The 15151-nt window shown below is 38.0% G+C and overlaps 1 protein-coding gene across 2 annotated transcripts in view; it reads left to right on the top strand.

The window, feature by feature from the left end:
* Positions 1-15151, top strand: part of LOC145984463 (uncharacterized) — a 189249-nt gene that overhangs the window by 75164 nt on the left and 98934 nt on the right. For both annotated transcript variants that reach the window (XM_083118122.1, XM_083118123.1), the window contains exon 4: positions 6887-7060. In XM_083118122.1, the coding sequence (XP_082974248.1) occupies positions 6887-7060 (174 nt within the window). The remainder of the gene's footprint in view (positions 1-6886; positions 7061-15151) is intronic.

Below are 15151 nucleotides of genomic sequence, written 5' to 3'. Positions count from 1 at the left end.
TGTAGAGACTGTATGCCCATCCCACTGTCTGAAACTATTTTTGGCACTAAAGACTGATCAAACAGAGGTGGAAAGAAGAAACAGTTTCCCTGAAGATGGTCTTTTCTGGTACATTAATTTCAAGAAACTAGGATACATATTCATTGCTAGAACCAATAGATTGCTTAGGAATAGATGGTAACACCACTATGTTTTTTCTTCTCCATAATATGTATTAATGATCTTTTATGATAAACTATGGAACAATTTTCAATTATATGAATCACAGTTGGAGATACATTGTGCTACTGCATTTTAGAATTTTTCTATTCAATTCAGAGTAATTGATTGAGTGATTGTAACTCCATTAAGCCTTGTTTCCATGATTATGAAAAACTAAATATGCTGACCAAGGCAGTAATTTATTTTATTAAAAAACATAAACTAACGTAACGTTTCAACCTTCTAGCAAGGTCTTCTTCAGACTCTGTATCAAGTACAAAAGTAACCAGATACAACAAGAAGGGTAATATATATACACAAACATTACTCCCTCCAGACTATTTAGAAAGTTGTTTGGAACTTTCTAGCAGATGACTTTCACTTTCCAACTTTACTTTCACCTAAAAGGCTAAACACTTCCATATAGAATGTGGTTGGACTTTTTAATCTCACGCTCTTTTCCCTTCATTTTTCTTCCTTCTCCTCTCCTCTTTTTCTCTTGTCCTTTCCACTCTTTCCAACATCTTCTTCCATTCTTTGTTTAACTTCAGTCCCCCATTCCAGTTCATTGTGTCTTCTTCGCCTTTCTTCTCTATTTCCTTGGCTTCCTTCCATTTTCTCACTAGCATTCTCTTCTCCCTTCCTATCTGCTTAGCCTCATCCCACTCTATGTCATGTCCTGTTTCTCTCGTGTGTTTAAATATTGCATTTCTCTCTCTCTTAAGTCGTACATCATCCCTATGTTGTTTCAACCTGTCTTTCAGCCTTTTTTTCGTTTCTCCTATGTACACACTCTGACATTCTTTACATTTTACTTCGTAGATAATCCCTTCTTCTTCCTCTTCTCTGTTTTCCTTTTTCTTGTTAGCATTCCTCACTATTCCTAAGATGCTTCTTCCTCCCTTCCTGTAAGTTTTAATTCCTGCTTTCCTAAGCACTTTGCATATCTTTTCTGTGGTCTTCCCCATACTCCTTATTCCAAACCTTCTCTCCTCTTTTTCTTTCTCTTCCAATTCTCCCCTGCCCGTTTTCTTACTTCTTCTGTTTATGTCCAGTCTATCCTGCTTCTCATAGCCATTCTTTTCCAGCTGTTTCCATAGGCTATTTATTTTGCCTTCTTTTTCACATTCTTTCATGCATATTTTCTTGATTCTGTCCTCCATATTCTTTATAAAATTTATTTTTGTCACCTCACTTACATCACTTCTTTTGTGGCAGAATACCCCTGCTGCACACTTCTTCTGATGCCAAGCGGTTTCAATTTCTTGTCCTCTTTTCCTTTTCATCAATATATCTAGATAGCTTAACTTGTCTTCTTCTTCTATTTCAAGTTCCAATAATATCCCTCTTTCTTCATCTTGAATTTCTTTGGCAAAAATGTCAAGCTGCCTCTTCGTTCCCTTCCATATGCCAAAACAGTCGTCCACATATCTGCAAAACAGAATCATTTTGTCACCTCCCTTTCCTATCACTTTCTTTTCCCATTCATTCATAACCAATTCAGCCAATGCTGGGCTTAGACTGGAACCTATATTTAGTCCTTCACTCATTAACATTATTTTATCTCCCATTATACTGTAACCGTTATTCCAAATGGTTTCCAGCACCTTCACTACCCTTTCACTATCCCATTCTCCTATAATTTCTTGTCCCATTCTCTTTTTAATAATGTCCAAAACGTGTCCCCTCTTGATGCTCGGGAACATACTTTTCACGTCTAAGCTAAACATTGTCGTCTTCATCTCATTTAACTTAAGTCCTTTTATGAGGTCTACTACTTGTTCACTGTTCTTAACTGCTCTGCTTTCTTGCTGTGTTACTAACACGTCAATAACTTTCTTTAATTTCTTTTCTAAGGGTTCCAAAATATTGTTTCTGCAGTTCATTACTGGTCTTAACTTTATCTCCTCTTTGTGTATCTTTGGAAAGCCTTTCAAACTTGGTAGTCTTCCTGTCTCCTTTATAGTTTGTTCTTCACCTGTTCCACAAATCTCCTCATATCCTTCCTCCAGGGAAGGGATGAAGAAAATCAAAACAAGAAATGATGTGGTGATAGAGCAGGCAGATAAAGGTGGAGCAATTGTGGTGATGGAAAGAGAATGGTACGAGAGGAAGTTTGAAGACGTAAAAGAAAATGGATATGAGGAGATTTGTGGAACAGGTGAAGAACAAACTATAAAAGAAAGAATCATTAAAGACTGTAGGAGGAGTGGATTCAAGAAATGCATAAAGGAGACAGGAAGACTACCAAGTTTGAAAGGCTTTCCAAAGATACACAAAGAGGAGATAAAGTTAAGACCAGTAATGAACTGTAGAAACAATATTTTGGAACCCTTAGAAAAGAAATTAAAGAAAGTTATTGACGTGTTAGTAACACAGCAAGAAAGCAGAGCAGTTAAGAACAGTGAACAAGTAGTAGACCTCATAAAAGGACTTAAGTTAAATGAGATGAAGACGACAATATTTAGCTTAGACGTGAAAAGTATGTTCCCGAGCATCAAGAGGGGACACGTTTTGGACATTATTAAAAAGAGAATGGGACAAGAAATTATAGGAGAATGGGATAGTGAAAGGGTAGTGAAGGTGCTGGAAACCATTTGGAATAACGGTTACAGTATAATGGGAGATAAAATAATGTTAATGAGTGAAGGACTAAATATAGGTTCCAGTCTAAGCCCAGCATTGGCTGAATTGGTTATGAATGAATGGGAAAAGAAAGTGATAGGAAAGGGAGGTGACAAAATGATTCTGTTTTGCAGATATGTGGACGACTGTTTTGGCATATGGAAGGGAACGAAGAGGCAGCTTGACATTTTTGCCAAAGAAATTCAAGATGAAGAAAGAGGGATATTATTGGAACTTGAAATAGAAGAAGAAGACAAGTTAAGCTATCTAGATATATTGATGAAAAGGAAAAGAGGACAAGAAATTGAAACCGCTTGGCATCAGAAGAAGTGTGCAGCAGGGGTATTCTGCCACAAAAGAAGTGATGTAAGTGAGGTGACAAAAATAAATTTTATAAAGAATATGGAGGACAGAATCAAGAAAATATGCATGAAAGAATGTGAAAAAGAAGGCAAAATAAATAGCCTATGGAAACAGCTGGAAAAGAATGGCTATGAGAAGCAGGATAGACTGGACATAAACAGAAGAAGTAAGAAAACGGGCAGGGGAGAATTGGAAGAGAAAGAAAAAGAGGAGAGAAGGTTTGGAATAAGGAGTATGGGGAAGACCACAGAAAAGATATGCAAAGTGCTTAGGAAAGCAGGAATTAAAACTTACAGGAAGGGAGGAAGAAGCATCTTAGGAATAGTGAGGAATGCTAACAAGAAAAAGGAAAACAGAGAAGAGGAAGAAGAAGGGATTATCTACGAAGTAAAATGTAAAGAATGTCAGAGTGTGTACATAGGAGAAACGAAAAAAAGGCTGAAAGACAGGTTGAAACAACATAGGGATGATGTACGACTTAAGAGAGAGAGAAATGCAATATTTAAACACACGAGAGAAACAGGACATGACATAGAGTGGGATGAGGCTAAGCAGATAGGAAGGGAGAAGAGAATGCTAGTGAGAAAATGGAAGGAAGCCAAGGAAATAGAGAAGAAAGGCGAAGAAGACACAATGAACTGGAATGGGGGACTGAAGTTAAACAAAGAATGGAAGAAGATGTTGGAAAGAGTGGAAAGGACAAGAGAAAAAGAGGAGAGGAGAAGGAAGAAAAATGAAGGGAAAAGAGCGTGAGATTAAAAAGTCCAACCACATTCTATATGGAAGTGTTTAGCCTTTTAGGTGAAAGTAAAGTTGGAAAGTGAAAGTCATCTGCTAGAAAGTTCCAAACAACTTTCTAAATAGTCTGGAGGGAGTAATGTTTGTGTATATATATTACCCTTCTTGTTGTATCTGGTTACTTTTGTACTTGATACAGAGTCTGAAGAAGACCTTGCTAGAAGGTTGAAACGTTACGTTAGTTTATGTTTTTTAATAAAATAAATTACTGCCTTGAGTGATTGATTTCATGTTTTAAGTCCACTTTATGCACAGGAAGGCTAATCGGGACTGGACCTACAGTTTAAAGTGGGATGTGAACCACTTGTGCCTCCACCAGGTATCGAACCTGGGACCCTTTGGTTTGCAAGGTGACGATGCTACCACTGCGCCAGCGGGGAGGCCCAATTGAGAGTAATGCTGCAGGAAGTCACCAAAAAAGAATTTCTTGTTTACTTACCCTTTTTTTCTTCTAATTGTGACTTTATCATGATGTAATGTCAACATTTTACTTCCTGAGATATACCTAGCCATTTCAAATATAACAAGTTTCAAGTTGCTGGATCCCAGTTGTCTACAAGAGGTTAAAGAGCATGGATTGTGTGATTTATGGCTTCTATCTTACAACTATTACTTACCGGTTTACATAGGATAATTTGAAAGCTTGGCGAGTTCTCTTATTAGTAGGGTGGAGCTGATACCACTCTTTGCTGATGCCAATACCCTAACAGATTCCTACCAATACCGATACTTATATAATTCCAGTATAAAATAACAAAGGCTAGATATTGAGTCATACTTACTCATCACATCACCAGGTACGTATCTAGAAATATAATTTGGGGAGTGTCTCGGAAATATAATAACAAAAGTGTTTCTATTTTATGCGTTATTACATAGGTCTCTTGGTAATAATTTATAAATTAATTAATTTACAATTAGTTACTGTGATGCGTATGGAGTAATGTTGTATATGTAACCACAAATTAAGAAACTGAGGAAAGAAAATGTTAATTTCTATATTGTTCTTTGTTTCTTGACAAAAAAATTGTTATTGTTATCATGAATATGTAAAACGACACTTAAGAATAGAGATATAATGGCAAGTATTCATTATCTAGCTGCTGGCCCCCATGGTGAAATGGTTAGCACATCGTGCTACAACACCAGGGGTCCCAGGTTCAAATCCCTGCCTGGTCATGGATGTTTCTGAGTGTGTATTCATCAATTTCATCATATCATCACTCATCCCCATCTTCGCAAATTAGCCAAAGGTGGCACAAAAAGTGAAGTAGAATAAAGCAAATCAATAAATCAATGAACAATCATTATCTTGCTTATGTGTAGTTAAGGCTGCTAACATTTGTGTAAAAAAAACTGTCCTGGCAAGGAAATTAATGTAAAAAAAATATTTAAAATGAATATTTATGAACAAAGAAAATAATGTTACATCCAGTTGGTGAAAAGTAAAGTTCCTGATTAATATTTTATGTGCATTATCATAAACAGTTTTTACATAAATCTTTAGAAGGGCCTCCCTGATGGTGTAGTGGTAACATCGTTGCCTTGTAACCAATAGATCCCAGGTTTGATACTCTGTGGAGGCACATAGTGGTTCAGATCCCATTAGAAACTGTAGGTGAAATCCTGATTAGCCTATCTGTGCATAAAGTGGACTTGAAACAAAAATTCATACTGAAACTCTATCATCTTTAGTAGCATAATTCAGAGCTGTATGGTCCCAATCTAATCTCGTCTGAAATAAATGGCCCTCATTGGACAATACCAGCAGTCACACAAAAGACTGGAAGAGGACAAGAAGAAGTGGTTGAATCAACTTCCCGCCTAAACGTAGATAAAACAGAGCTAATTTCAAAACAATCTTCATCCCTCTTTAGCAAGAACTCCGGAACTACCTCATGCCTGTCTTTGCAATTAGCCAAAGGTGGCACAAAAGTAAAGTAAAATAAAGCAAATCAAACCTCTTTAGGAAGAACTCCGCAACCACCTGACCTGGCATTAGCATGGTGTGTGGTTTACTAAAAACATCCACGTATCTTACCCCCATGAGCTTCCACGCAAGAATTGGCTCTGAATGGTTAATTTAATTTCCACAGCATTAACTAAGCAGTTCCATGCCTTCATGGCCACATTTGGGTTCAGCTTTCACTTACCCATGCCTTTGATTTTCTTCCCAGGAGGGTGAGGGTTTATGATCCAGTGTTTCCAGGAAAATCTATGGTAAATTCTTGTACTGGTCTCTCAATCTGTCACAAGGAAGGGTGAACAAAATGTTGAGACTGCCATTTGATGGTATTGAATGTAGGATTTAAAACCACCTCAAGAGCTCGCTCTGCAAATTCACTATTTTTTTTTTTTTTTTTATGTGTACATAGCCTAAATGTCTTGTGCTGACATCATAGTTTTGTTTATAACTTTTCAGTAGGTAAAATCACTTGGAAACAACTAAAATACAGCATGGAGCAGTGGTCACATTGTTGTCTTGTTATCAAGGGATCTCTGATTCGATACCCATTGGAGGCACACAGTGGTTCGGATCCCACTTTAAACTGTAGGTCCAGTCTTGATTTGACTTCTGTAAATAAAAAGGTCTTAAAATAACAAAAACTCAAACTAAAATACAACACAATATGGCCTCTTGTTTATCTTTCTCATACATTTTTTTTCCAGCTCACCGATGTAATATTCTTGCTTCTCCTTACCAGTTTGCATTGCTTTGACAGTTTTGGTGCATACTACTGATACCAGTTACACCTAAATGTGAGCTTGCTTAGCTCTGATCTTAATTTCTCTTTTTTTTTGTCCAATGAAGCAACCAAAAAAATTCTTTAGAATATCATAAAAAACTATATGTGTACTTTGTACTTTTTGTACCTTATGTAACTTTCAACTTTTTCAGGCTGAAAATCAGGATCTGATGAATAAGTTGGAGGATTCCAAAAGGAAATACTATGAATTAGAGGCAAGGCTTGTAAAGACCATGGATGCTGTAAGAGATCAAAAGAAGGAAGTTGAATGGTTACATAAGCAACACAGTGAAATGCTATGTAGTAAGGAACGGAAATGGCATGACGTAAGTTTCATTGATAAAATTCTTCTGGTGTCCTTCATTTAGTAATGTGTTCTTCTAAATGTTAATGAAGAATAGAGCTTGACAACCTTCATTGTGGTATTGCAGTTATCATTCACACAGTTCCTAAATTTAAATGATGTCATGGAGCTAAATGTAGTGTGTACCTCATGCTGACTGTCACATTCCATCATTCCATATGAAATCACCTAGGTCCACAGCCTTACCAACTTGGATTTTTTCCCCCAGTTTTTCAGGGTGGCTGCAGAGCTTGAAAATTGAAAAGAAATTTGAGTAACCAGTTATAACAGGAAGAAGTTGTGGAATTTTTATTGGGTTGAAGAATTCTGTGCTTTATGCCAGTACAGTCAACTCTCGATTCAACGACCTTTCACAGTTCCCGGGAAAAGGGTCGTTATTTCGAAGGGGTCGTTATTGGAATTTGCACCAATTTTCAGCTTAAAGGGAGCTGAAACGGACACAAAGATGCCTAGGAGATGGTAATACCATTTATCCTGGTATTTATACAACCTGTTATGCACAGGATGCATGTTGTGAGAAGGAAAATAGAACATGAAAAAGTTTTCACAAAAGAGAATTTAAAATAATGTTACTTTGTTTCAATTGTGCACAGTCGTTGCTTTTCCAGGAAATTCTTACAATTCTAGTTAATGAGAAACCCGTTTCCACTGAGACCTATGGAAAGGAAAACAATCTGTCGCTTATTGCAAGCCAAACTCGAAGAATCTTGACACCAGTCAGACTGTTGCCAGCAAAAGCCGGGAGATAATCAGGCAGAATGAATGTTGGATTTTATACGGGTTTACTGGAGCATTGTCTGTTACAAGATTAACTGGTAAGATTAGATCTCTCGGGAGAAACAACACAACCTCTCTAGGTACCAGACAAAAAAAAATAAAGGCAGGGCTGTAATTTTCATTCTGGTTCGGCTGTGTAAAATACATCGTAAAAAAAAAAAAGTCACTTTTCTTTGCTTCAACCAACTTCATTCTCCCTCCTTCCCCATTCAAGGGAGCAGTCCAAACTCCTTCCTTGACTTGCATTGTAATCCAGCTTGAAAAAGGAAATGCGCAACTTGCGATCTATTTTCACCCAAAGCGTATTGTAGGACAGGTCATTAAACAACGTGGCAGTTGATAATCATTCGGGTTTGGAATTGAATTTCATTTTAAACTGTATATTTAGTCCTGATTAGCCCATCAGCATAAAATGAACTGAAAACAAGCTTTATGAAACTGCGCATTTTGGTAGATCGTTATTTACTCTCACGTTAATCGATTTAATGTTGGATTTAGGAGTATTCTCGATGTCAAACACCCACCCCTCCAAACGTTTTCCCCTTGAATAATGTCTTTTTAATCAGTCTCAGCGAACATTCCTACATTGAACACACTTTTTTTTTTCCTCCACATGAATGGTTCTGAAGAAAGGTAAATTAAATTTACAGTTGTGCTTATCAGAAGGCGCAGAACATGAAGTTATTTTAACTCTTGTTTTGCTTTCTGGAGATCGAATTTCGTTATCGTCAAATCAAAACAGCTTTGCGAGATTCAAAACAATAACTTTTTTCTTCCTGGGGAAAGGGGGGGGGAACCTTTTTGTTTTACTTGTTCTATGGTTTTTGTTCGTTTTCAAGAATATATCCAGAACTGGTTGCCCCTTTTTAGATGTCAAAGGAAAGGAAGAGGGATGGGTCCTTTTCCACCCTCGCCTGTAATCAGCCTGCATCAGCAAGAAAATCGTGGCTGAAACAATCTGCATCGCACCCCCCCCCCCCCTACGTTTCCTGACAGGAAAAGAGGGAGAAGTCAGTAAGCCAACGGAACACTTTTTTAGCAGATATTACGACATCGACACAATTAGGAAAACATATGAAGTGGGAAATGGGAGTTATGATGCACGTAAGATCGAAGTAAACTTTTGTGGAAACCTGGATGACAACGCATTAAGCGGGTTGACGATCTTTAGTTCACCTATGTGGTTTTAATTATCTCTAACAGTTTCGCTTTTTTATGAAGTGTTGCAGGGAACAAAGAATACATTTTGAATAAAAGCGGTTACCGGAAGTTGTCGGCTACAAGGCCGAGAGTTGCTCACTCACGGGAACCTGCTGAACTGGACAGATGGGCCAGACTTCCAGGTGCCACACATCTGTTTTTTCGAACATTCCTGCGATCTTATCTCTCAAGGTGGTGTATTTATCGATGAAAGAGCTTGACCTGCCATACACATTGGCAACGACTGCAAGTCCAGCAGTCATTTCGGGCTGCTCCCACCCTTCCCCGTGAGTTTTCAGCAGCTCTTAGGACAAGGAAACAAAAGGTCGATTTAAAATAACATCCAAACACATTCGATCTTCTCTTCTCGCGTATCCAAGAGAAAGCGTGGCAAAACAAGCCTGGCACGTTGGGTAGCGGCCGTCGGGTGCGGGGTAACATTGGTGCGCTTGAGGGAGGGGAGGGCAGAGGTCAAGTGCTATTGGATATCACTCAAGCATGGTGTGGTGGTGTCTATTTTTAGTTCAGACCCAATTGTGAGCGGTAGAGCGCTCATGAAGGAAATGAGTGGGGAAAAAAACAATGCATTTTTCGGCCGATTTCCTTCAATTTTTCAACTTTTTTTTTTCAAATTTTTCTATATTTTTCTAAATTTTTCACGGTTCCCGGGAAAAGGGTCGTTACTTCGAGAGGGTCGTTATACCCGGGGTCGTAGAATCGAGAGTGTACTGTATATTCATTTGCAACTGCATTTTTCATTCCCTGAAACATAAATGAATAGATTGTAATGTTAAAATGAGGTAATTCCATATCAGATTAACTAAAGTAAGTAAATTTTGGAATTTGATATCTTGGATTTGGCTAATTGTAAAGTAGGAGACAGTAAACACTTATCACACACAGAAAAGAAAGTTTCATATTTCGCAGCCTGGTCTCATGTTCACTGTAGAAGGAGAATAAAGATGGTGTCGGTACTACAGCGTAGTCAGAAAGAGGTGCTAGGTAACATGCATCGATGATAAAGTGTTTGATGCATATTTGGTCATGGATGAGGTTCAGGAAGGAAAGTGTTGATTGAGTTGAACTTAGGTTATTGATTCTGATGTTCAGGGTTAGATGTTAAGCCAAAATGAAAGTCCCCACAGATTCGGTAGCTGAGGGGTGTACATGAGACTGGTGGAGTGGCAGGTACCCTTCGGGTGAAGAGTGAACTTACCAGCAGTAGTAGAGAGGGGAGATGATGAAAATGGGGCAGGTGTTGCACCTGAGGGGAGCAGGGTGAGGGTGGGTCTGTGTATTTTCAACCAAGATGGTCTTGAGGGTATTGGCTTGGTTGGTAAGGAGGGAGGGAAGATGACTCCAGGTTTGTCCCAAAAGATATTCCTTGTGTGATCCCAAATCACTGTGACTGATGGGAAGGAGGGGGTGAAGGGTGTTTGATCTTCATAAGGTGAGGGTGGTATTGGGTGATCAATGCAGGAGGGGAGTTGTTTGGTTTTGGATTGCTTGGTGTGGGTGTGGTAGGTGACTCTGGTGACTTATTTGTTGATGGGAGTAGCCTTGATTGATTAGGGCTTGATGGAGGCATAGGTTATAGTTTTTTTGGGATGAGCTGAGGTTGTGGCCTCTGAGGGCTGGGGAAAATAGGATGGCTTTTTTGGTGTGATGGGGGGTGGGGGGGAGCTGGTATAGTAGTTCTGAACCTCACACACCACCAATTACGCAGTAAACACTGGCTAAAGTACTTTCTCATCAACACCTGTTACCTAGCACTTCTTTCTGTTTATACTGCAGTACATACATCATATATATTCTTCTTCTACAGTGAACATGAGTCCAAGCTGCAGAATATAAACTTTTCTTTTCTGTGTGTGATTTATGATAGATGCATGAAGAGGAAGAAGAATTTGTATTTTATAGCAAGTTATTGATTGGTTGTCATAGTAACCAGGTGTAAGATGCACGTGAATGAATGGCTTCCAGGCATTAAAGTTATGTTGTTTAATTTGAACCTACATATTTTGTATGTTTTGTGCATGCATAGATAAGGAATCACACACATAACAAGGCTTACATCTATGGCACAGTCGTACAGGATATTCTTGGTGATTCTTTGTAAGAAGAAGTAGGGATGAAGATGTCATGAAGAGTAGGGACAATCATCATTCCAGCATAGGTATATGCAAAGAGAAATTGTGTCTGTTTGATCAATTTCTACAGTAAGAACCAATATTACTCTGTTTGTGTATTATTTACAATAATTGTACAAGGGCAAGTTTAAATCAGTATGATAAGGATTATATCTACAATATCGTGATATTAAGTTGTCCACAATTATAAATATGTTCGGTTTGAATATATTCCGGCCAGATTCGGAAGAGAAAGAAGATGATTATTTAACGAGGTTTGAAAAGTCTTGTTTGGCTCATGATGTTAATGAAGCCAGGAAGGTACCCATACTGATTGCAGTTATAGGATCTGAAACATTCAAGGTGCTGAAAAGTATTCTTGCACCAGAACCAGTCGAACAGCAACCGTGTTTGACCCTCAAGGACAATCTGCTTAAACATTATGGCCAGAGAATAAACAAATATGTGGAATGTTTCAAGTTCAGACAGTGCATGCAGGAAAGTGGCGAGAATGCAACACAATTTATAGTACGTGTTAAGCAACAAGCACTTAAATGTAGTTTTGCCCAGTACTTACAGGAAGCCATTGTAGAGCAAATAATTGTAGGCATTCGGTCTGATGCCATTACAAAGAAATTACTGTCTGAGCCTATATTGACTCCAGCAAAATGTCAAGATGTTGTGCTTCAAATGAAATTAATTCAACAGGAAACACAAATGTTCGTACATCGTGAAAAGGAATGTAGTCCTAATCTAGTTGCATTTGCTGGGACACAGAAATTTAAACCAGGTTTCCAGTCCTCGCAAGCACAGAAAAGGAACTTTGTTAATCCTCAGGATAGAAGTTATAAAATCATTGAAGAATGTGATAGATGCTCCAGAAGACATGATCCTGGACTATGTCCAGCAAGATATTTGGTATGTTCATTTTTTAAGAAGAAAGGTCATTGGCATGTAAAATACAAGTTTAGGAAAGAGATCCATGAACTTACGAGTAAGACAATTACCTCGGACCAAATTTTTAAGTCTAATATTAAACCTTTAGATGCTATTGTTAGTGAACAAAGCATACATAATGAATTTCATGGTTTGTCTTTATTGCACGTTAAATTTAGTGATTCTCATCCACCAGAAGATAGTACTTCCACTATTTCATCGAACATAGAAAATACACAAGTGGAAGATGAAACACTCACTTGTTCAGGAGCAAAGAGTGTTACTTTCAAGCCAAGAGCACAAGCTATAGATGGCACTAACGTTCTTGTGTCAGCAGAACCATGCATGGTTGATCTGTGTATTGATAAGCAAATTGTACAATGTGAAGTAGATACTGGATCGACAGTTACTCTGTTCAATGATAAGTCTTTCAAACAGTTGTTTCCCCATCGGCGAACACAATTCACTACACTAAAGTCATGAGGTGTTATAACTGATTATTGTAAGACTTTTCCTCCGGAACAAATGAGGAGAAAGAACACTTCACTCCCCTCTTAAGTAATAGACTGTTCTGGACTTTTGGTGCACAAAGAGTGCAGTCGGCGGTTAGGTCGCGTACTTGCGGTTCTTGTTCGCACGCTCGTTGCTGGCAAAACTTGGAAAATTTGCAGTGACATGAGCAGTTGACATTTTTTATTATATTTCGTTACGTTGAAACATGGAATTGAATAGTGAGTTCGATCCCAAAAAGGAACTTGAAGGGTTAACTTGCAGCCTGGAAGAAGGGAAGAGTTGCAGCGTAACCGGATCGGATTGTCGAGAGGTGGCTTCTAAAGACTGAAGCGGAATGATCAGGAATTGCATTTAAGAAATTAGGAAGATACATCAACAGTGGTTTTGTTAGTGATAAGTGAGCCTTGTTTAAGTGTCGAGAGCTCTCGAGAATATGGTTTAAGGCTTATTAGCATCGGTCAGTATAAGGTAACAAGTACAGCGCTGAACTACAAAAAGCTAGCTAGCTAAAACCATGAGTAATATTTCCAATGTGTTACATTTTTTTTATCATGTGTTCATTTTATGCAAGGTTTATAAATTGAAACTTCACCAAGACAATCAGGGCATTCTCTGTATATCCCTGTATCTGGATTTTCCGGTGTAAATCAGGTGAAGGAGACTTATCAAGGGGCTCCTTGCGATTGTTTAAGTAAAAATAGAATATGAGTAATAAAAATATGTGAAAATTAGTTTTCATCTTTGCTTCACTCATTTAATCAGGTTTTGTAAAAAACTGAAAAATCCTGCTTGTATCTTGAACGAAAACAGGCAAAAGCATTTCGTAAGCTAAATACAACTTTTAATGTTATATGGTGTCTGAAACTCCCGGGAGGTGCCTTAGATTGTCTTGGTGAAAGGAAAAATAAAAGGGGTAACAGGCATTGTTTTGCGTTGTTGTGGGCAATGTTTATGTAAACATTTATCATTGTGTTGTAACTTTGGTCAGTGTGTGTCGGCAACATGGTTCTCACAAAAGGAAAGACTCCGTCCGAAAAGGACTTTGCACCCAAAGTGGAGTGGGAGGAAATATTGGATTGTTGTGGAAGGTTGTTGAAAGTAGATGGAGCGATAGAATGTTTAGGCTGCAAACAATGGATGCATAAGAATTGTATAGGAATGAGTGAGGAAGAGTATAAAGAACATGAAACTGATATTGATAAAGATTTTTTCTGTGAACGATGCAAGAATCGAGTTGAGAAAGAACCTGCCGTTGGAGTAAAAATAACGGAAAAAGAACAGGGTGTGTTTCGAAAGAAAGTGACAAAAATGTATCTCACGTTGACGTTGGTCGGTGAATGGAAAATGATGTCTTGAATTCAATTTTGTCATTTATGGAACAGAGTAGGCTAGCGCAGGAGAACTTATGCCTAAAATGGGAAGAAAATTAAGGAACAAGATAAGCTAAAATGGGAGAGATTGTATGAAAAAATGGAACAAGATAGAAAGCAAGATAAGTTAGAACAGAGACAGAAAGAGGAAAAAGATAGGCTCGTGCAGGAAGACTTATACAGAAAATTGGAGCAAAATAAATTGGAACTCAAGGAAATAATAAATGCTTCCATGCAAAAAATAAATGACAAAATGGAGGAAAGAGGTTTTGGAGGTGCAAGTCGCTAGGATAGAATGGAGGATGTTATGAAGGAAAATAAAGTATCATGTCAGACAGGACTGGAAAAGTTGAAATATGATTGTAATATCATTCAAGGGAACGTTGAAAGTTTGGTTCAGGAACGGAATGTTAATAAAAGCAAGTTCAAGGAAACTGATGTTGAAATACAGGTTATAAAGAATAGGGTTGACGTATTAGAGCATGATTTTGTCAGATTCAAGGAAACTGAGGATTCTAGAAAGTGTAGTGACCTTAACCCATTTAAAGATTTTATTAAGAATGAAGTAAAGACTGATGCTGGAGAGGAAGTGAAGAGAGATGGTGTGACGATTATTCTTAGCAAGCAGGAAGTAGGGATTAAGTACAGTGAAGTGTCGAAGTTAACCAAGTTTACAGGAGAGACAGATGAAATGTTACCCACTGAATTTCTTCAGCATGTGGAAGACAACTTGAATCTCATGGCCCTGAGCAAGCATCAGTACCTGAATGTGATACCTTTAGTGTTGGTAAAGACTGCTAAAATGTGGTATATAGAAAATAAACAAAAGTTTACAAACCATGACGTATTTAAGAAGTAATTTTTGGATTCTTTTGAGTCAGAAAATGTTAAGTCTGCCTGTTTAGCTCAAGTTCTAACACAGAAATTTGTGCCAGGTCAGGGAAGAAGTGTAGAAGAGTTCTATTGGGACAAGGCGAGGCAACTGAAGCTGCTCAAACCTGCCTTATCGGAAGAAAAATGTGTCAACCTAATAGCAAACTTACTCCCTTTTAGGCTTCGAGAAATGTTGTTAACTGTCAAAAGTAAAACCTTGTCTTCAGTTGCTGATCTGATAAGGAGTCATGAATT

This window comes from Lepisma saccharinum, chromosome 2, assembly GCF_977018435.1.
Source record: "Lepisma saccharinum chromosome 2, izLepSacc3.1, whole genome shotgun sequence".
Lineage (NCBI taxonomy): Eukaryota > Metazoa > Arthropoda > Insecta > Zygentoma > Lepismatidae > Lepisma > Lepisma saccharinum.
The sequence above is the reverse complement of the archived record's forward strand: the minus strand, read 5'-3'. Positions and strand labels throughout refer to the sequence as shown.